Genomic DNA, 22,436 nt, shown 5'->3' with positions numbered 1-22,436 from the left:
GAGCTGAAACTTGAGATCAGGTCTTCTAACATCACCTCCTGTGTTCTTTCCACTATTGCATATTAACTTCTCTCAGGATTGGCAAATAAGAGGCCTTCCTGCTGAATCTGCCTCTTTCTTGTTTTGTTTGATAAACACAGTAGCTTCTGGTTTGAGAAATCACCTGGAGTCAGACCACAGGGATTGATGGAAGATTGAAAAGTTCAATTCCAATTAAGGCATTCCAATTCAGATTAAATAATCAAACCAGAAGCTACTGTGTTTACCAGTCTTACTGCAGGGACTTAAAAAAAAAAAAAAAGATTGAATTTTCCCTGTTTTCCCTGTTACCAAAAGGAAGAGACCTTTACCCCTCTCCCCTTTCATAGAGAATTTTCTTGAACAAATTTGTAATTATAAATCCTTCCTATGTCTCTTTTATATCTATATAAGTCTTTTTAAAAGCTAAACAAGCCTCTTACCAGGTACAACTCAGTAAAGTTTTTCTTAAGGTCCTGGGAGCCAACTCTTTGAAATCTAAACATCCAGGAAGATAGTGCCCCATATCCTCGCACCATAGAAGTTAGCCTAGGCTCGTTGCTCCAAGCTAAAAGTACCTTCTTGTCACAGAAATAGAAAAGTTTTCTTTTTCCCTTCGATAATGGCAATTAACGAACACAAATGGCTACCCCAAGCGTGACCTACCAAAGAAGGTATAGCAACCGGTGTGGTTACGTAGTACTCTTACATGAGAACATGCACGTAATGGATTGTATCTGCTTGTCTATAAAAAAGGGTGAGATTCTTTCTTTGCAATCGCATTAGCAATTGCCTGTGACACCCATCCCAGTCTGGTTCCGGGCTTACTGAATAATATAATTTTTTTTCTACATTCGGTAAGATTTTCTGAGATGGCAGGAGATCTTAGTTTTCATTTTTCCTTGACAATATCAATTCATTTATGTCTCTTACCTTCCCTATCCCTACCCAGGATAGAAATGCGCTCCCTACTCACCTCACAGTTTGTTTTGACCACCAGGTGGGATAACGCCGCAGAACGGCAGCCAGAACCACGACTCCCAGCATTCCTGGCGCTCGCCGCTCTCCTTGCTTCCTCTTCCGGTTCAGGGGCTACTGAAACCGAAAGTGCGATGCTGTGGCCGCCGCCGGGGTGATTTTCACCTTCGCCTGCGCGAGCCCTCGGTGACCCAGGTTGGGAAGCCAGACAAGAGTAAAATATGAACGGAAGAGTGGATTGCTTGGTTACTGAGGAGGAGATCAATCTCACTAGAGGACCCTCAGGTATGTGCAGAAATGATCATCGCTGGGAGTAGGGTACTTGAGGCTGTAATTGCAGAGCGGACACCTCTTCTGCAGAGCCAGATTCTTTTGGCCTTGGAGAAGGCAGGCCCCAACCGAGATATTTCCTGCAACGCTTGTGAGCACATAGAAGGCTATATTGGCATCCAGCGTTAGCCTGAGACGGATCTGAGGGGTCCACCTCATTTTGCAGTCGGGTTACCACATATATTTATAGTCAGGAAGTTTCTTTCTGCTAACGGTACTAGAAAATCCTGGGGGAAAGCCTGCTTTTTAGCCAGCACCCATGAACACCACACCCTTCCTTCCGTTTGCCTGCTCTATCCCTGTTTCTATGAGAGACAGTTTAGTAAAAATGGGAGCATAAACGGTGTGTACTGTAAATGCATAGCCGTTTTCTTGGTGCTAGTATCCCTCCCTCCCTCCTTTCGTTTCTGGGAAATTCATTTAGACGGTCAACTGGAATGTTAAACCAGAAAGAGACCTTAGAGATCTGCTACAGATGTTCCCAAAGCTGGTTTCGCCTCAAAATTATCCAAGGTTTTTTGGTTTTTCTTTTTTTTTTTAAAAAAAAAGGTTAATTCCTAGGACCCACCTCTGTGAATTTGGATTCAATACAGATGTTTCTTTGGTCCTTTTCATCCCTTCCTTCCTTCCCACAAGCCCGTCATGTGATTCCGATACTACCAAATCCTCACTTTCACCTACAGTGCTTTTATCTCCTGATGCATTTCACTCCACTAGGCTCTTAATAGTACTACATGCTGCCCACTTTGGCTTTTGTTGCCTTTCCTTTACAGCTGTCTAGTGTATCAATTAAGAGCTTTAGCTTTGGGCTTATGTAGGTCCAAAAATGGTATCTAACCTCTTACTAGTTCTTTGATATTTATTAACTAACTTTACTGATGTAAGACTTAATTTCTCATATGTAAAATGTGCATGATAATAGAGTACGCTTTCTCTGGTTATGAGAATGAAATCAGTTAATCTATGTAAAATATTTAGAACATTGTGTGCTAAGCACTGTGTGTTCACTACTATTGTTGTTTTTATTGTTAGTAGATAAATGGTTAGGTTAACACAGTAAATACTGCTAAATACTGTTATTTCAAGAGTCTCCAACAACTCATCAAGTACCATGAACTCTATCGGAAATAATTTTTTAAGTCTTTCACTCCTTTCTGTTTCCATCGTCACTACTTAGACCAGTCCATCTTTTCCCATCTGGAATTTTGCAGTAGCTTGACCACCACTCATAGATTATTTTTCATAAAATATGGCTTTCTTTTTTTTTTTTTTAACGCGGGCCTCTCACTGTTGTGGCCTCTCGCGTTGCGGAGCACAGGCTCCGGACGCGCAGCCTCAGCGGCCATGGGTCACGGGCCCAGCCGCTCCGCGGCATGTGGGATCTTACCAGACCGGGGCACAAACCCGTGTCCCCTGCATCGGCAGGCGGACTCTCAACCACTGCGCCACCAGGGAAGCCCAAATATGGCTTTCTGAATCACCCATGCTTTGTCTTCTTTCTTGTTATAAAAAAATTGGAAATCAGCTTTACTTACGAGAGTGTAATTTATTACTAATCTGCATGGTTTAATGTCATGCTTCATACGATCTCCTAAACTTTTGTCAAAGGCTCATTCAGTGTGCCCAAGTCTCTTAGGTACATTTTTCTTATTTTATGTAAATTTCTCCTTCTCTCCCTGTTAATGGTTATTGACTTTTGAGGCTAACATGGAAAATTATTGTTAAACCAAAATCTGTTTTTCTGTACTTTTCATCCATTGGTACTTGTTCTTCTCCTAGGGCCAACTGAAACAATGGTAGTTCATTTTCTGATTGCCCTGCAAGTATTTAAAGGCATCTGGTTGTTCTCCTGTTTTGTCTCTTCTACAGCCTAAATATCCCTAGTTGTTACATTAGGTCTCTTGTGATGTGATTTGAAGTTTGATTCTTGTCTCTTGCTTAAGAATTTAACGTATTTTGACATGGTCCTTTTGCTGCAGTATCCACAGTATTTTCAGGATCTCCTGACTGGAGCAGAGCAGAACTCTGATATTCTCTTGCATATTCCAGTCACTAAATATTTTAAAAGTTTAGTGTAATATCACTTCACCTTTTTTGGTATTTACATAACAGTGTTGATTAATGTTCAGCTCACTATTCACTGAAATTTCTGATCCTATTGATCTTGCAGACCTGAAGTTCCTAGTGTTACCATTTTTCTGCATTATTAGAATTAGGACAAACGTCAAAGGACTGATTAAGAATACTTGTATATGCTAATGTGTCTCACCTCAGAGTTGTTTCATTTCTGTTTTGTATGTGCATTTATTCAAAAATGAATGAATTTATTCACCTAGTGACTTTTAATTTTTTCTAAGCATTTTCATGTTTTACTCATATAAGTTGATAAACTTAAAAGTTTAGATGAGTAGAGCCACAAACTTGGATAAAAACAGTCATTTGAAGTTTGATTGGTTCATTTAACAAGGTTCCAAGTTTCTGTTTATCACCTCCCAAAGCTAGTTACCTGGTATTGTTAGACCTGCGCGGTCTCCTAGGAGTTTCGACTCGCCCAGGAAACAACAAGAGTCGGAAGTCGATGCAAAACGCAAGAGGTTTATTGAAGGCCGGTGCACCGGGGTTCCTTGGTCCTCACGCAGGAGGTCGAAGAAGGAACCCTTTTGGGCGCGAATATGTCAGTTTCATAGGTTCCCACTTCCCCGTATGTAAATTATAGATTTGGTTGTGTTCTCCTGCTGATTGGTCCCGGCTTAGGCTCGGACCAGAGAGGGAACTTGTCCCCAGCTGCCTGATTGGTCTTTGACAGACACCTCTTTTACATTTTGTTATCTCCCTCCTTCTCCCCAGCTGCCTGATTGGTCTTTGACAGACACCTTTTTTACATTTTGTTATCTCCCTCCTTCTCGGAAGGGGGCTGGACATCCTGGAAATTCACCCATTGTCTAAGAAGCCCCTACTGTCTGGAGAGTTCTTAATCATTAGCTGGAACAATGTCCCTCGAGTCCCACAGTATGTGGTATTCCTAAGAAGTCTCACAGTCTAACTCGGCTTTTCCTCACTGTGCCATCATGAAGATGCATAGGGAAGAAGTCAGTTATCACCACTAGAAGCTTCCAGTAATTTTGGTAGTCCCATAGTGTTCTTTCTTTCTACAGAAGAAATATGAAAAGCCTATAGTTCCAAGTATGCACCTCTGTTTGTAGTCAGCATTGTCACTCTTTGTTTCAGTACAGCGTCCTTTGTAGGGACCTGATAGTTTAATCAGGTAACTGCAAGGATGTACATACTTTTGCCTTTTTGTGTCAGTGTTCTGTCAGGGGCAAGAGTCTTGGGTAATTCCAGTGTTTAGGCCCATTTTGCAAGGCAAATGAACCTATTCTGTCTGATCTTGCTTACTGCAAGGGAAATAAAATCTTGGGGAAGTTATGACTATGAAGTGAGTATCTGGTGAGGCAAAAGAAAGCTTGGTACATAGCTTGACATCTATCCTATGCCTACTTCTTCAGCCATGTAAGGAGAGGCTTAGGCTGGACGACTTTGTAAGTTTCTTCCACTTCCAAGAGTTCATGATTCTTTGGCCATGTGTTGTTTTATGGTTCCTGCCATTTTGAACCAGCAGTAGGTGGTCTGAAGAATCAATCACAATCTCAAATGAAATGCCCTCAAGGGTTTGAAGAGTTCACTTTTTATCCTTTATGGAACACTCTTCTTTCTATGGGCATCCAGCTTGATTATAGTCTCGAAGCCTCCCACTTTTATCAAATTGAGAGTTTTTAATGTTGGAAAGACTCAGTTACTCTAAGAAGTATGACAAGAATCTAATTTAGCTTTTTTTCACTGTAACAGGTACATATTGGCCATAAAGACAACCCTACTTCATGTTGGATATTAGGATTCCTTGTTCAGGACTGAGTTATCAGTGAGTTTCGGCAAGTTGCTCCCGATTACCACCTTTCAAGAGGGAACAGAATCTCTATTTTTCTACTTTCTTTAAAGGAGTTGCAGAGGGTAATGGGTTGGTACAATGTTTTAATAATGAATAATTAAGGAAGTATTCTCTTTCTGGCAGTGTGCTAGTTACTTTTTATATATATATAAATTTTTTTTCTTCACAACCACCGTGAATGGTGATTAATCCACATTATTAATTGAGGAAATTGTCTCTCAGAGAGGTTAAGGATTTGCCCAAGTTCTAAAGCCAGTAAGTTTCAAAAGCCAGGAATTTAACCCAGATCTGTTGATTATAGTGTTCCATATACTACCTCCCACTATAGTAGCTATGCCTAAGGAGTTGGCTCCCAGCCTTTCTCCTGACCTTTATTTTGTTATATCATGCCTTATTTCCAGAATGATTTGAGGCATCCTATGACTAACACAATCCGCAGTGGAAAGTTTTTATAGTTTTCTATTGACAGAGCTGACAGCGTATCAAGGTGAGAACCTAAAAACAAAAACCTCATAAAGTCCAAGCATCTAAGCCTCTACAGACCTGCCGTGTGCTTTGTGTTTAACCCCGAGACTGGTGCCAACAGTTTTCTGACCCTTCATATGCCAAATAGAGCTGAGAATAAAGTGCTGTATCCTTGCCCTATTTTCTTTTTTTATTTTTTGGTTTTTTTTTTTTTTTTTTGCGGTACACGGGCCTCTCAGTGCTGTGGCATCTCCCGTTGAGGAGCACAGGCTCCAGACGCAGGCTCAGTGGCCATGGCTCACGGGCCCAGCCGCTCTGTGGCATGTGGGATCTTCCCGGACCGGGGCACGAACCCGTGTCCCCTGCATTGGCAGGCGGACTCTCAACCACTGTGCCACCAGGGAAGCCCCCTATTTTCTCTTTTGATTATGTGACGTCTAGCCCTCATTGAATTTATGTTCCGATGGAGATATGACATTCACATGTAAAAAGTTAAATCTCAGTGCAGAGGTGCAGATGGTTAAGGACTGTGATGAGCATGAATGTAATAGGAGGACAAAGGAAGTGTGTAGAGAGGTACGTTAATCTAACCCTGTGCTAGAAAAGGTGAAAGAATGGAGGCATTGGTGGGGGCCAGACTGATCAATTACAAGAAGGTGGAACTTATGTTGCTCTTATAGACAAGCTTTAGGCTAGTGCCACAACCAGGGATGGCTTAAGGAGAAATAGAGAAAAGAAAATAAGTAAGCATATTCTGAGATGAGTGAATAAACCAGCCTGGATAGAAGGAAGGGTTCATTTAGGAGAGTTAAGGGAGAAGAGGTTGCTAAGATAGGTAGAGACTGGATCATGAAAAGTTCTCAATGCTGGTGTGAAAACTTAACCTTTCTCTAAAGATTCCATCTTGATTCCTTCCCCTTCCTATTCATTGATTCCTATTCATTCATTGATTAAGATTCAATTCAAGAGTCACCTCCTCCAGGAAGCCTTCTTTACCCAGGCTAGATGCCCCCTTATTATGAATCTCAGACACCATTTATTGTCTGTCATGTATTGCCAAACTAAGCACTTTGTCTCATCTACTCCCAGCAAGGAATAAATGGTTATTATCCCATTTTGCAAAGGAGAAAACCTTGACTCTCATCACACAACTCTTTAAGTGGCAGAGTTAAGAATTGGATCCAGTGCAGACCTACTAGAGAATGGACTTGAGGACACGGGGAGGGGGAAGGGTAAGCTGGGACAAAGTGAGAGAGTGGCATGGACATATATACACTACCAAGTGTAAAATAGATAGCTAGTGGGAAGCAGCTGCATAGCACAGGGAGATCAGCTCGGTGCTTTGTGACCACCTAGAGGGGTGGGATAGAGAGGGTGGGAGGGAGGGAGATGCAAGAGGGAAGAGATGTGGGGATATATGTATATGTATAGCTGATTCACTTTTATAAAGCAGAAATTAACACACCACTGTAAAGCAATTATACGCCAATAAAGATGTTAAAAAAAAAAAAAAAAGAATTGGATCCAGGTCTATGTGACTTAAAAATCCAGGCTCTGAACGATCCTAGAAAGATCACAGAGTCCTGTGGGAACACAGAGAGAAAAAAATAGCGTTATTTCTATATTTGCTTCCTTACTTGTGTCTCCTCTTCCCTCTACTTCAGTCTGAGCTCTTCTGATTAAAAGGATATATATATTTCATCTCTTGTTTTCCTAATGCCTTGCCTGGTACATGACACAAAGTGGTCAGTAAATGTTCTTGAAAGGACTAGGCAAATTGATGAATATCAGAAAAGTATAATAGGATGTTGTTATATAAAGATAAGCAGTAACATGGTCTATTTCAGCTTTCAAAAAGTCATAAACAAGGTTCTCCACTAAATACAATTTGAGAAAGAAGAATCAGTTTGGTCCTAATGTGATATAACGGTAGGAAACTGACTAACATTCCAGAAACAAGGAGATGGAATAACTGGAAAAACACAGAGAGTGAGAAAAGTATATGATACAAAGAATGTGTCTCTAAAGATTGCTTCAAGGATCAATCTTACTGAGAATTTTTTCAAGATAGAAGTAGAAAGGCAAGCTGATAGATGCTCAACTATAGAAACATTTTGTAAAGCCATGTGACTAGGCAACAAAGTAGCCAATGATTGTATTTGAGTAAATGCACAATTATTTATTGAGGAAAACTATCTATACTTGATTGATTGAATCAGAACAAACTTGGTTTCAGGAGGCTCAGAAATAAAGGGAAGCTGTTTTTAAAAATATTCATTTAGTGTTTACTATGTACACTATGATTAGGAATCATTGATACTAGGATAAAGAATAAGAAACGATCCCTATTTTTAAGAATTTTGCAGTTCAGTAGGAGGATAATTATGGTAGGCATGTGCTAACTATCCTCAAGAGGTAGAATATCCAGAGACTTATGGACCTTCATAAGATACATTCCCAGTAGAGTCAGACTCAGTGGAACATTTCAGACAGAAGACCAAAGGAAATACTCAGTGCCTTTAGGAAGTGTCTTAGAAACGAATTAGATAATGTCCTTCTCCCCTTGTACAAAACTATGGTGTTTTCATGCCTGTTGCTATGCACAGCTTACCATATATTGGGCAAGAAGCAGCAGAATAAGAGAAAATTGATAAGAGGGCAACAGATAGGGTATAAATTGTAATATCAGGCAAAAATTAAGAGATCGAAACATTTTGAAAGCAAGGGAGCAAGTAGAGACATGATCTAGTAGAGACCGGATATACAAATTCAGTGCTTGCAAAAGGGCTTATCCTGGAGTGAGAGAATAAGGATGCTGTCGACTGAAGAAAATGCACAATCTAAATGTTGAGAAAATATGCACAATCTAAATGTTTTATTTGGCATTCTTTCTGAGGACTTCAAGCCCAGAAGATAGCCTCTCAGATACATCTGAGGGACTGCTCCCAAGAGGTAAGGGAGGAGCCAGAATATATAGGGGTTTTGAGACAAAGGCCAGGTAATCAGAACATCAAAAGATTACCGTTAATGATAGAAAACCAGATATCCCAAGTTAGGGAATTTAGGGCTTTTCTATGTATGGAAAGATGCAAGTCTGGGCTCATTGAAAGCGTTCCTTTGATACACACCTTAGCTATCTAGGGCCAGTATCCTGTTCTTTCCCATCCTGAGTCCCCTCAGGCTGCACCATTGGGCGTGTCTGCAGTGGCTCAGGGCTTGGCGGTGGGTCAGCCCCTTTGTCTCCATCCTGAGTTCCCTCAGGGCTCATTGTCAGGAGCAGCTGTAATTTGATGGCTTGGTGGTTACAACATCCTTTGTTTACCAAAATGGCAGGCAACACTTTTCACACGCAGTCCCTCCCCTTGGTCATAAATTCCCAACGTTTGGGAGACATTTCATGACTGATTCTTGTCCCACAGTGCTAGGAAGGCTCATTCCTAGATCAGGCAAAGATTCTGTTGATATGCCACTCAAGGTGCCAATTTCTGGATTAGGCCCTGTTGATAATTTAAAATTCTCTGGATCCGCCGTCTTACTAGTTTATTATGATCCAGGAAATGTTTTCCCTTGTTGCTTCTTCCCATACCTAGAGTTGCACTATTACAATTATTCTGTATAGAGTTATATAGGTTTAACTCTCAAGACATCACTAATTTTGTTGGGGGCCTGGGGTAATGCAGGAGACAACAATCTTATAAAATAGACAGGATATAAGTAATACGGCTAGTAACATTAACAAAGTCATACTGCAGCAGAGAGACAAAAAGCACAAATAATTTGGAAACAGAGAACAAATTAAAACGATAATTAGTATAACTAGTTGTAATCTGGTTGCAATAAACCATCAAGTCCACAGGAGAGCCAGCTGGAAAAGCCAAATTCTGGAGGGATCAGGAATAGGTAGATCAAATGCCTACCTAGATATTTGAAAGAGAAACTTAGGAGCAATAAAAAGAGGCCCAGATGTATGTCCTGGCATGTACTGCCTGAAACATCTTTGGTCTGTATTGACTGAAAAAAAAAAAAAAATGCACAACCTAAAAGTCGAGAGTTAAGTTTTATTTAGCAGACAAAATTGGACTTAAGCCTGGGACGCAGCCTCTCAGATAGCTCTGAGAGTCTGCTCTGAAGGGGTAAGGGAGGAGCCAGGACACATAGGAGTTCTTGCAACAAAGACCAGGTAGTCAGAACATCAAAAGGTTACTGTTAAGTAAAGAAAACCAGACATCTCAAGTTAAGGAATTTAGTGCTTTTCTGTGTATGGGAAGATGCAAAAGTCTGGGCTCATTGAAATCATTCCTTTGACATGCACCTCAGCTATCTGGGGCCAGTATCCTGGGCTTTCTCACCCGGAGTCTCCTCAGGGTACATCACTGGAGGTGGCTGTGGTGGCTGACTGCTTGATGGCAGGCGTGCTGCTTCCATCCTGAGTTTCCTCAGGGCTCACTGTCACGGGCAGCTATAATGTGATGGCTCAATGGCTGCAACAACCTTTGTTTACAGTGTTGCAGGCAATATTTTTTTCATTCACACAGGCCATATTCTTTGTCGCCTCCATCAGATGGGGCACCAGGATGGACAGAGACGGACCATGGGCGTAATACATTTTTTGTTGCTGCACTGTCTTTCTGTTTCTTTGAGGTTTAAGATTTTCCCTCTTTCTCTCTTTGTCATGTTACTCTCTTTTGGGAGAAGTAACAAATAACAACTGACATATTTCATCTTTGGACCAGAGAGTCTCCAGAGAATATAATAGTTTTGGGTGAAAAGATGCCTAGTCATTTAACCTCTTGAATCACTTGTTTGAATCATTCATTCTTTCTTTCTTTCAATCTACACATTTATTGAGCAATGACTGTAGCGCATGTTTCTGTGCTAGGCACTGTGGATACAAAGAGAACTGAATTTTAATATAATTGCAGTGAGCAGTAAAGCATAGTGATTAAGAGCCAGAATACCTGTGTTACTAGCTATGTGCCTTGGGCAAGTTACCTCACTTCTATATACTTTGATTTCCTTAGCTATAAAATGAGAGTATTAACAGCACCTATTCAGACTTGTTGTGAGAATTAAATGGGGGTTTTGTTTTGTTTTGTTTTACAGATACTTTTATAGTGTTGATTCTGTATCAGGCACTCTTCTAATCAGTTTACCAAAGATAACTCATTTAATTAATTAAATGGTGCCTGTCATTACTGCTGCTGTGTGGAAAATAGATTTCAGAGGAGCAAGAGTTGAGTCATCCAGGAAAGGCAGGGTAACCTATGTCATAGGCATTTTAGGGACATTGGGTTTCCCCTTTTATATTTCCCTCCTTTCCTTTTGTGCCTTCTTTTTCAGGTTATGAAAAAGCCTACTGGAGGCTCACAGAGACGTTATTAACGTTGCTGCATTTCCCCAGAATTAGAAATGTTAGGAATTCCTGGCTTAGGTGTTACTTCCAATGGCTTTAACAGTCGCTTGCCACCAACTGAGGTTTGTATGTGTCCTAGGTACTGGGTGGGCACAGGAGATACAAAAATGAAAAAAAGCCAATCCCCTGTGCATGGATGTTTATAGCAGCTTTATTCATCATTGGAACTATTGATAATTGCTGCAGTAGTGTAAAGAGCTAATTAACCAAGTAATTTCAGTGAAATATGTTTCTAGGCAAAAGGAAGAAGACATCAAAAATCTTGGAGACATGGAACAGCTGTGTGTGTGTAAGGGTGAAAAGCAGGGAGGTGGTAATTATTATTATTTTTTAATTAAGACTTTATTTATTTAGAGCAGTTTTTGTTTCACAGCAAAATTGAGAAGGTACAGAGGTTTCCCATATCTCCCATCCCCACATATGCATAGCCTCCCCCATTATTGACATCCCCCACCAGAGAGGTACATTTGTTACAATTGATGAACCTACATTGATTGACCCATTGTAAATACCCAAAGTCCATAGTTCATACTAGGGTTCACTCTTGGTGTTGTACATTCTATGGGAATGTACAAATGTATAATGACCTATGTCCATCATTATGGTATCATACAGAGTATTTTCACTACCTTAGATCCTCTGTGCTTCACCTATATATCCCTCTCTTCCCTCCTAACCCTAGTAACCACTGATCTTTGCCTTTTCCAGAGTGTCATATAGTTGAAATCATACAGTATGTAGCCTTTCCAGATAGGCTTTTTTCACTGAGTAATATGCATTTAAGGATCCCCACATCTTTTCATGGCTTGATAGTCCATTTATTTTTAGTGCTAAATAATATTCCATTCTCTGGATGTACTACACTTTATCCATTCATCTACTGAAGGAGTTTTGGTTCCTCTAAGTTTGGGTAATTATGAATAAAGTTGCTGTGAATATTCATGCATAGGTTTTTGTGTGGACATAAGTTTTTGATTCCATTGGGTAAATACCAAGGAACGCAATTGCTGGATCATATGGTAAGAGTATGTTTAGTTTTGTAAGAAACAAAAGTGGCTGTACCATTTTGCATTCCCACCAGCAGTCAGTGAAAGTTCCTGTAACTCCACATCCTCACCAGCATTTGGTGTTATCAGTGTCCTGAATTTTGGCTATTCTGATAGGTGAGTAGTGGTATCCGATTGTTGTTTTCATTTGCATTTCCCTGATGGCATACGATGTGGAGCATCTTTTCATGTGCTTATTTGACATCTGTAGATCTTCTTTGGTGAGGGCAATTATTAAGTTTTGTTGTTACTGTATAGTGTAGAGCAGGGAGGGTCCAAAGCTGGCTAGAAAGGTAGGTTATAAGGATTTTGAGTTTAAACTTCATCTTCTATATCAGCATTTTTCAGTTCTTTTTAACTTTCAACTTTCATTCACATTAACATCTTGAGACTGTGCTTAGAATTTAAAAAAAAATCATTTTATCATATTTGCATTGAAAAGATACTGTGTGAGAAGTAGGGTACTGTAATCACATTTTTTGCCCAATTATCACCAAATAATCGGTGCTTCAAGTAACTTTAGACTGTCTTTTATTATTGATTAATAATAAGAGTCAATGATAGTTGCTTAGGATACTTGCATTTTCACACTTAAGAATTACCAGATTCATTTTTAAATCAATTTTATTGCAGTATGATTGACATGTAATAAAGTGCATTCATTTTAAGTGTAAAGTTCTAAGGAGTTTGGCGAATAATATACACATGTGTAATCATGACTCATCACTTTAGAAAATTCTCTGTGTGTTCCTGCAGTGGGCCCTTTCACCCCATCCTCTAGGCAACCACTGATCTGATTTCTATCACTGTAGATGAGTTTTGCCTAATATAGAACATCATAGAAATGGTATCATATAGAGTGTATTTAGGCTTCTTTCACTCATCTATGCATTTATTTGTTATTACTGAGTAGTATTTCATTGTGTAAATATACCACAATATACCACATTATGATTATCCATTTACCTATTAATGGACTTTTGGGTTTCTGGGTTTTGATTATTAAAAATAAATCTGCTGTGAGTATTCATATGCAACTCTTTGTGTAAACACGTGTTTTAATTTGCCTTGATTAAATACCTAATAATTGGGAGTGGGTTTGGTGGGTTTTATGGGTAAGTGTGTGTTTAGCTTTAAAAGAAACTGCCAAACTTTTTCAAAGTATGTGTGTCATTTTACAATTCTATCAGCTGTGTATGACAGTTCCAGTTATCTCACATCCAACATTTGCCAACGTTTGATATTATCATTCCTTTTTATTTTAGCCATTGTAGGGGTTGTGGAGTGGTTTTTTGTTTGCATCTCCCAGATAACTAATGATGATGAGCATATTTTTATATGTTTATTGGCCATTCATATATATTCTGAAGTATTTGTTTAAGTCGTTTACCCATTTTTATTGGATTGTTTGTTTTCTTATTATTGGATTGTAAGAGTTCTTTATATATTCTGGACACAAGTTCTTTGTCATGTATATGTGTTGCAGATATTTTCTTTCAGTTTGGCTTGCCTTTCCTTTTTGGGAAGTAGGGTTTGTGTTTTGAAGAGTAGAAGGCTTTAAGTTTTATGAAGAACAGTTTGTCAAGTTTTTTTTTTTTCTTTTATGGTTGTGCTATTTGTGTAATGTCTAAGAAATCTTAAGTACCCCGAGGTAAAGAACATCTTCTTCTATGTTTTCTAATAGAAATGTTATAGATTAGCTTTTACATTTAGTTCCAAGATACATTTCAAATTAATTTATTTTGCATGTGTTTGAGTTAATCATTAAAATTCATTTTTATCTCTATCTCGTATAGATACGCAGTTGTCTCAACACTTATTGAAAACATCCTTTCACCATTGAAATACATTATTATCTGTATCAAAAATCAGTTGACCATTTATATGTGGGCCCAATATTGATCTCAATTTGATTCCATTAGCCTGTCTTTCTCTATACAAATACCATAGTATGTTGACAAATGTAGCTTTATAGTAAACCTTGAAATAAAGTGTGAGTCTTCCAATTTTGTTTCTTTTCAAAAATGTTTTGACTGTTCTAGAACTTTAATAATATAAGTTTCAAAAAAAAACCACCCCAGAGTATTAATTTCCATGTAAATTTTAGAACCAGCTTGTCAGTTTCTACAAATGCATCTCTGTTGGATTTTGACTGGGATTGCATTAAAATTATCCATTTTATGATATAATGCCATTTGCAGCACCATGGATGGATCTAGAGATTATCATTACTAAGTGAAGTAAGTCAGAAAGAGACAAATACCATATGCTATCACTTATATGTGTAAACTAAAATATGACACAAATGAACTTATCTACGAAACAGAAACAGACTCATAGACATAGAGAACAGACTTGTGGTTGCCAAGGGGGAGGGAGGGGAGGGGAGGGATAGATTGTGAGTTTGCGATTAGCAGATCCAAACTGTTATACATAGAATGGATGAACAACAATATCCCACTGTATAGCACAGGGAACTATATTCAATATCCTGTGATAAACCCTAATGGAAAAGAATATGAGAAAGAATGTGTATGTATGTGTGTGTATATATATATATATATATATATATATATATATATATATATATGTATGTATGTATAACTGAATCACTTTACAGCAGAAATTAACACAACACTGTAAATGAACTATACGTCAATAAAAATATATAAATAAATAAAAATCCATTTTGATTTAGAGAGAATTGTATCTTAAAAGTACTAAGACATCTAGTCCAGGACATGGTGTATCTTCATTTATTTAGTTTTTTATTGTTTCCCACAGTTTTTAATATATTTTGATTTGTCATTCAACTAAAATGTTTTCTATTTTCCCTTATAATTTCATCCTTAACTCATAGGTTATTTGTTTTCCAAACATTTAGGGATTTTTTAGATATCTTATTTTTGAGGACAGTGTTTGTGTCCCTCCAAAATTCACATGTTGAAGCCCTAATCTCTAATGTGACTGCATTTGGAGACAGGGCCTTTACTGAAGTAATTAAGGTTAAATGAAGTTATGATGATGGGGCCCCGATCCTACAGAATTAGTGTCCTTATAGAAAGAGACCCAGAGAGCTCACTCTCTCTTTGTGTGTAACAAAGCAGTCATAGGACCAGAGAGCAAGATGGTGGCCACCTACAAGTTAAGAGAAGAGACCTTAGAATGAAATCTGTCTTGCTGGTACTTTGATCTTGGACTTTCTTAGCCTCCAGAACAGAATTTCTGTTAAGTCACTCTGTGGTATTTTGTTATGTCAGCCCAAGAAGACTAATACAGTTATTTTTGTTGATTTCTAATTCATTTCTGTCTTGAAATTTATTGAGACTGACTTTCTTGACCTACCATCAATCCTTGTGAACATTCCCTTTGCACTACAAAAGAATGTTTATAGTTGCTGAGTATGTTGTTCAGTAAATGTAAATTAGGTCAAGTTCATTCTTAGTGTTGTTCAAGTGTTCTATATTTTTACTGACTTTTCTGTTTACTTGTTCTATCAATTACTGAGGGAGAAATGTTGAAATCTACAATAGTCCTTTTTGACTTGCCTTTTTCTCATTTCAGTTTTTGTTTCATTGATACTCAAATTCTGTTATTGGGTACATTCATATCTAGTGTTTCGTCTTCTTATGAATTGACTCCTTTTTTATTAGGAAATGCCCCTTTTTATCCCTTGTAATATTCCTTTTTCCAAAGTTTACTTACTAATACGGTCAATCCAGCTGCTTAGTATATCTATGTTCATTCTTTTTATTTTAAGTTGCATTTACCCGTGTATTTATGATTTCTGGTGGTATTCATTCCTTCATAGAGATCCAAGTTTCCATTCAGTATTTTGTTTTTGCCTGAAGAATTTCCTTTAATATTTATCATAATGTAAATCTGCTTAAGACACATTCTGTCAGCTTTTGTTCTGCTCACAAAGTGTTTATTTTACTTTACTTTTTGAAGGCTGTATTCACTGGACATAGAATTATAAGTTAACTTGTATTTTTCTTTTAGCATTTTAAAGATGATGCTTCATTGACTTATGGCTTGCATAGTTTCTGAGGAGAAGTCTATTGTCGTTCTTATCTTTATTCCTTTGTACTTAAGGTGTCCTTTTTCCCTGTGAACTACTTTTAAGATTTTCTCTTTATACATGGTTTTGAGCAATGTGATTATGATATGTCTTACTGTTTTTTTCTTTTGTATTTATCCTGGTTGGGGTTTGTTGAGCTTCTTGGATCTGTTTGTTTATATTTTCATCACATTTGAGCTAATTGTTTTCTTCAGACATTTTTTTCTATCTCCCTTTTTTCCTCTGCTTCTGGAACTCTAGTTACATATATATTAAACCATGTCCTGTTATCCCACGTGTTACTGTGGTTTCCCTATTATGTCTTCTCACTTACCTTTTATTCTGTGGTATCAAATCTGTTGTTACTCACATCTAGTGTATTTTTCCTTCCAGATATTCTAGTTTTCAAACCTATAAGTTTCATTTTCCTAAAAAAATCTTCCATTTTCATCAGTAGAACAGGATAGAGAGCCCAGAAATAAACCCATGCATATATGGTCAATTAATTTATGACAAAGGAGCTAAGCATATACAGTGGAGGAAGGATAGTATCTTCAGTAAATGATGTTGGAAAAACTGGACAGCCATATGCAAAAGAATGCAACTGGCCTACTGTCTTACACCATGCACAAAAATCAGCTCAAAATGAAGTCAAAAGCTGCTTCAAGACTGGGGGAAAAACTTCCATTTTCACATTATGTTTGACTTCCTTTAGTTATTTCCACATAGTTATAATAGCCTTTTAAACATCCTTGTCTGCTAGTTTCATCCTCTGTTATTTCTGGTTGTTTCTATTGACCAGTTTTTTTCTTGATTCTAGGTCATGTTTTCTTGCTTCTTAGCATGTTAAATTTTTTTAATTAGATTCTGGATGTTGTGATTGTTACATTGTTCAGTGTCTGCATTTTGTTTTCTTACATTAACATTTTTAATATTACATTGTTGAATTTGTTTTGGTAGGCAGTTAAGTAACTTGCAGGTCAGTTTCACCTCTTTAGACCTGTTTGTAAGCTTTCCTAGGGTGAGTCGAAAGTAGCATTCACTTCGGAGATAGTTGAGCCCTCCAAATGTTCTAAGTGGGTCTCCACTGAATTTCCTAGTGAATCGCTGAGGATTTCAATTCTGGTTGGTCAAAAGTTGAAAGTCTCCCTGCCTTGCTGAACTCTGAGAATTGTTCAGCCTATAACTTACTAGTTTTTATTTGTCTAGCCTTGTGGAGTTCCACTCAATGTATACATGGCCTCTTGGAAAGACTCATGCAAATACCTGGAGCTCTTTTTCTTTTTTTTTTTTTTTTTTTGTCTAACTTCCTCCTTTCCAGAACTTTGCCCTGCAACTTCCAGCAACCTCACCCTCCCCAAACTCTGATCCCCATTTCCTCCAACCAGTGAAGCTGCTAGATTCTATTTGGGTCTTATTCCCTGTGGTGGTGATTTAGAAATTGTCTCCACACAGAAAGCTATGGTGATCATAGAGCTACATGGTTTTAATTCAGCCTATTAAGAAGATTATATACCGTGACAAAGTGCAGTTTATTCCAAGAGTGTGAAGGTGGTTCAATATAAGAAAACTGGTTGATGTGATACAACATATTAATAGAATAAAGGCAAAAAAGCCCACATGATCATCTCAATATACAGAAAAAGGATTTGAGAAAATTCAACACCTTTCCACATTAAAAACACTCAGTAAACTAGGAATAGAAGGAACTTCCTCAACATGATAAAGGTCATATATGAAGAATCCATATATGGGTACATCATAGTCAATGATGTAAGATTGAAAGCTTTTCTTCTAAGATCAGGAACAAGACAAGTATGCTTGCTTTCACCACTTCTATTCAACATAGTGTTGGAAATTCTATCCAGAACAGTTAGGCAAGAAAAAGAAATCAAAGGCGTACAAATAGGAAAGGAAGAAGTAAATGGTCTCTGTTCACAAATGATACAATCTTATATGTAGAAAACTCTAAAGATTCCACCAAAAAAACTTAGAATTAATAATAAACTTAGGAAAGTTGCAAGATACAAAACCAGCACATAAAATTAGTTGAGTTTCTATACATGAGCAATCTGAAAAGGATGTTAAGTAAACATTTCCATTTACAATAGCATCAAAAATAATAAAATACTCATAAATAAATATAACCAAGGAGACAAAAACTTGTACATTGAAAACTACAAAATTTGGCTGAAAGAAATTAAAGGCATGAATAAGTGGAAATACATTCAACATTCATGGATTAGAAGAGTTAATATCGTCAAGGTGACAGTACTATCCAAAGCGATTTGCAGACTCAGTGCAATCTTTATCAAAATCTCATCTGCCTTTTTGCAGAAATAGAAAACCCCATCCTAGAACTCATATGAAATCTCAAAGGACTCCCTATTAGCCAGAGTAATCTTGAAAACAAACAACAAAGTTGAGGGACTCACAACATCCTGATTTCAAAACTTGTACAAAACTGCAGCATTCAAAACAATGTGGTACTGACATAAGGACAGATATATAGAGCTGTGGAACAGAATAGAGAGCCCAGAAATAAGCCCTCTCATATATGGCCAATTGATTTTTGAAAGGGTACCAAGACCATTCAGTGAGGGGAAAGACAGTCTTTTCAACAAATGATGTTGGGAAAACTGGATATCCACATGGAAAAGAATGAATTTGGATCCTTGCCCTACATCATATACAAAAATTAACTAAAAATGCATCAAACACCTGAATATGAGAGCTAAGATTAAAACTCTTAGAAGAAAAGATAGGGAAATTTTTTCATGACATTGGATTCAGTGATGATTTTTTCGATATGACACCAAATGCACAGGCACAAAAGAAAAAAGATTAATTGGGTTTTACCAAAATTAATAATTTTATGACTCAAAAGATGCTATAAAGAGAGTTAAAGATAACCTACAGAATGGGAGAAGATATTTGCAAACCATATATCTGATAATGGATTAACACCCAAAATATATAAAGAACTCTTACAACTCAACAACAACAACAACAAAACAACCGGATTCAAAAATCAGCAAAGAACTTGAAGAGACATTTCTTAAGAAATATATAAATGGGCAATAAGCTCATGTAAAGATGTTCGACATCACTAGCCTTTGGGAAATCCAAATCAAAACCACAGTGAGATACCGCTTCACATTCATCAGAATGACTACTATCCCAAAACCCCCCAAAAATGAAGGTGACAAACATTGATGAGGATGTGGGGAAATTGGAACCTTGGGCAATGCTTTTTGGAATTTAAAACGTGGTACAGCTGCTGTAGAAAACAGTTGGGCAGTTCCTCAAATTGTTAAACATAAAATTACCATGTGATCCAGCAATTCAATTCCAGATATACACCAAAAATAATTGAAAACAGGAACTCAAACAGACACTTGTACACCAGTGTTCGTAGCAGCAGCATTCACAATAGCAAAAATGTTGAAACAACCAAATATCTATTGACAGTTGACTAAACAAAATGTAGTGTGTACATGCAATGGAATATTATTCAGCCTTTAAAAGGAATGAAATTCTGATACCTGTTACAACATGGATGAACCTGGAAGACATTATGCTAAGTGAAATAAGCAAGACACAAAGAACAAATATTTTATAATTCCATTTATATGAGGTATATAGAATAGGCAAACTCGTAGCGACAGAAAGTATAATAGAGGTTACCAGGGGCTGGGGGGGGGAGGAGCGAGGAGTTATTGTTTAATGTATATAGAATTTCTATTTGGTATGATGAAAAAGTTCTGGATATGGATACTGGTGATGGTTGCACAACATTGTGAATGTACTTAATGCCACTGAATCATACACTTTAAAACGGTTAAAGTGTTAAATATTATGTTGCATATATTTTACCTGTACACAGACAGTAAGTTGTTTGTCCAGTGGTGCTTGATTTTGTGTTACATATATTTTACCACAAAATGATTAGATAGATGAATAGTGGGTTGTGTGACCAATAGAGCTTGACTGGTGTCTAGGGAAAATTAGTGAGATTATCTTGGGATAGAAAAACGCTGCAGGTAGATAGGGGGAAAGTAGAGTGTTTGTCAGTCTAGTGTTCATAACAGTGGCTGTCATCATTGGGGTTAATCGACTGTTTTGTTTCATTTTAATAAATTATTTTTTCCAGAATAACAGATTGTGAAACACTGCTTTTTTACTTTATAACCTTTAGATTTTAAAGAGAAGAATCTGAAGGAAATGAAGGATTTTTTGTTCTCTATCATGATAGTAAGCAATAGGGACCCTGACTATGGTGGCAGAACTACAGAATGACCAATTCTTCCTCTGGAATATATTATCCCTGAGGATTGTTCTACAACCATTATCCCAGCATTGCTTATTCCAGCCAGCCCCCAAACAAGTTGAATTCACAGACTTTTTTCTAAAGCAGTTGTTCATACTTTCTACAAAGATACAGTATAGCAAGATGGTTTAAAACTTACACTTAGCAATCAAACATCCTAACTTAGTGTCTGGGCTTTGCAAAGAGTTAACTGTGTGACCTTTTATAAAGTTACTTAATCTCTTCCTGCCTCACTTTTTAAATTCACCTGTAAAATGTGAGTGATAAACACTTCATGTGTTTGTTGAGAAGACTAAATGAGATAATATACATAGAGTACCTAGCATAGTACCTGGTACATATTAAACTCTTAATAAATATTAGTTGTTGCTGCTGCTGTTGCTGCTCTTATTTGGAAACAAGCTCAAGATCCAGACCTGGAGACAGGAGGAGTCCACAAGATGGCATGTCTTGTTTAATTTTACAGGGCTCTTATACTAGGCACATTTTCTTTCTCTCCCAGTCCTATGATGGTGTCATTCTTACGCCATCTGTACTTTTTTGTGGTTAGACTTCTCTTCCAAATTAGAGGCCAAGCAATCCATTTTAATCTTGCCACATTTAAAAAATTTATTGGCACGTTATAACCAGGGTTCACTATGGAGTACTTTTTCATTCACTCACTTTTTTAAAAAGTCTATTGAGTCCCCGTCTTTTTCTTTCTCCCTCTCCCTTCAACCCCTTTTGGATAGTAGATGCCAAGAACTGAATTAATTATACTCTTCAGCTCCATAATACATTGTCCTCATCAGTACGTGCAAGGTCCCTCTTTGGTTTTATTTTTACCTTTCATCCCTAAACCTCACCCTGTATCCTTCCCTCACAGATAATGTGTCTTTACATGTCCTTAAATATGCATGCATTTTTGTAAATAGGTAATACTGTTCTGCATGAATGTGTTTTTAAGAAGATTTTATACTATTAATACCAACATTACATTTTAAAACTCTGTTACTTTGTGTATAATTATTCAGTGCTTCTGAATTTTAATTATCTCTCAGTTACCTGTTCCCCAAAGCAGCAATCCCCCACCTTTTTGGTACCAGGGACCGGTTTCGTGGAAGACAGTTTTTCCACAGATGGTTGTGGGGGGGGGGGGTTCAGGTGGTAAAGCAAGTGATGGGGAGCGGCAGGTGAAGCTTTGCTCATTTGCCCGCCGCTCACCTCCTGCTGTGTGGCCCGTTTCCTAACAGACCATGAACCAGTACCAGTCCACGGCCTGGGGGTTGGGGACCCCTGCCCCAAAGGATGAACACCTAAATTACCATCAGTTCCTCAATACCACAAAACATGCGGCAATTAACATATTCTTACATTACCCTTGATAGGATGATCACATTGGTCCAAACAGATGCTTTTGACATTGAAGGGGACTATTTTAATTACAGAGACAACAGGCGTGTATCAAGACTCCCAAACAAACCAAGATATGTGATCCACCCTATTTATAGAAGATTTTCCTAGGACGTAGCCAATAATCAGCAGTTATATACTGGGATAGCCCTTCCCCCTTCTGGTTGTTTCTAGCTGGCATCTGGTTGGTGCATGTGCTGGCCTGGTTACTGCATATTTTAAATACCACCATTGCTAGAAACTACACATGAGGGAGATGTGTAGGTCACAGGTAAGAGACATCCTTCATTTCAATAAGTTTGAGTTCCAATCCATTCTTGTCTTATTAATAGATGGGTGGACTTTTTAATCTCTCTGTCTTCCTGTATTTCAAGACTTTTCACATTTGTACTTTATATTTATTCATCCTTTCTCCATCAGACTGTCTAGTTTGGGGTTGTCGCAGGCACTACTAGTTT

General features: G+C 37.8%; 1 protein-coding gene across 2 annotated transcripts in view; it reads left to right on the top strand.

Annotated features, from left to right (window-relative positions):
• Positions 1–1,104: 1,104 nt before the first annotated feature.
• The window catches only part of SYNJ2BP (synaptojanin 2 binding protein), a 56,379-nt gene continuing 35,047 nt past the window's right edge, over positions 1,105–22,436 (top strand). For both annotated transcript variants that reach the window (XM_027111635.1, XM_027111634.1), the window contains exon 1: positions 1,105–1,281. In XM_027111635.1, coding sequence (XP_026967436.1) covers positions 1,218–1,281 — 64 coding nt within the window. In that variant the 5' untranslated portion in view covers positions 1,105–1,217. The remainder of the gene's footprint in view (positions 1,282–22,436) is intronic.

The sequence above is a fragment of the Aethalodelphis obliquidens genome, unplaced genomic scaffold, assembly GCF_003676395.1.
Source record: "Aethalodelphis obliquidens isolate GAN/ISIS:26980383/991018 unplaced genomic scaffold, ASM367639v1 scaffold10, whole genome shotgun sequence".
In the NCBI taxonomy this organism is placed as follows: Eukaryota; Metazoa; Chordata; class Mammalia; order Artiodactyla; family Delphinidae; genus Aethalodelphis; species Aethalodelphis obliquidens.
The sequence above is the reverse complement of the archived record's forward strand: the minus strand, read 5'-3'. Positions and strand labels throughout refer to the sequence as shown.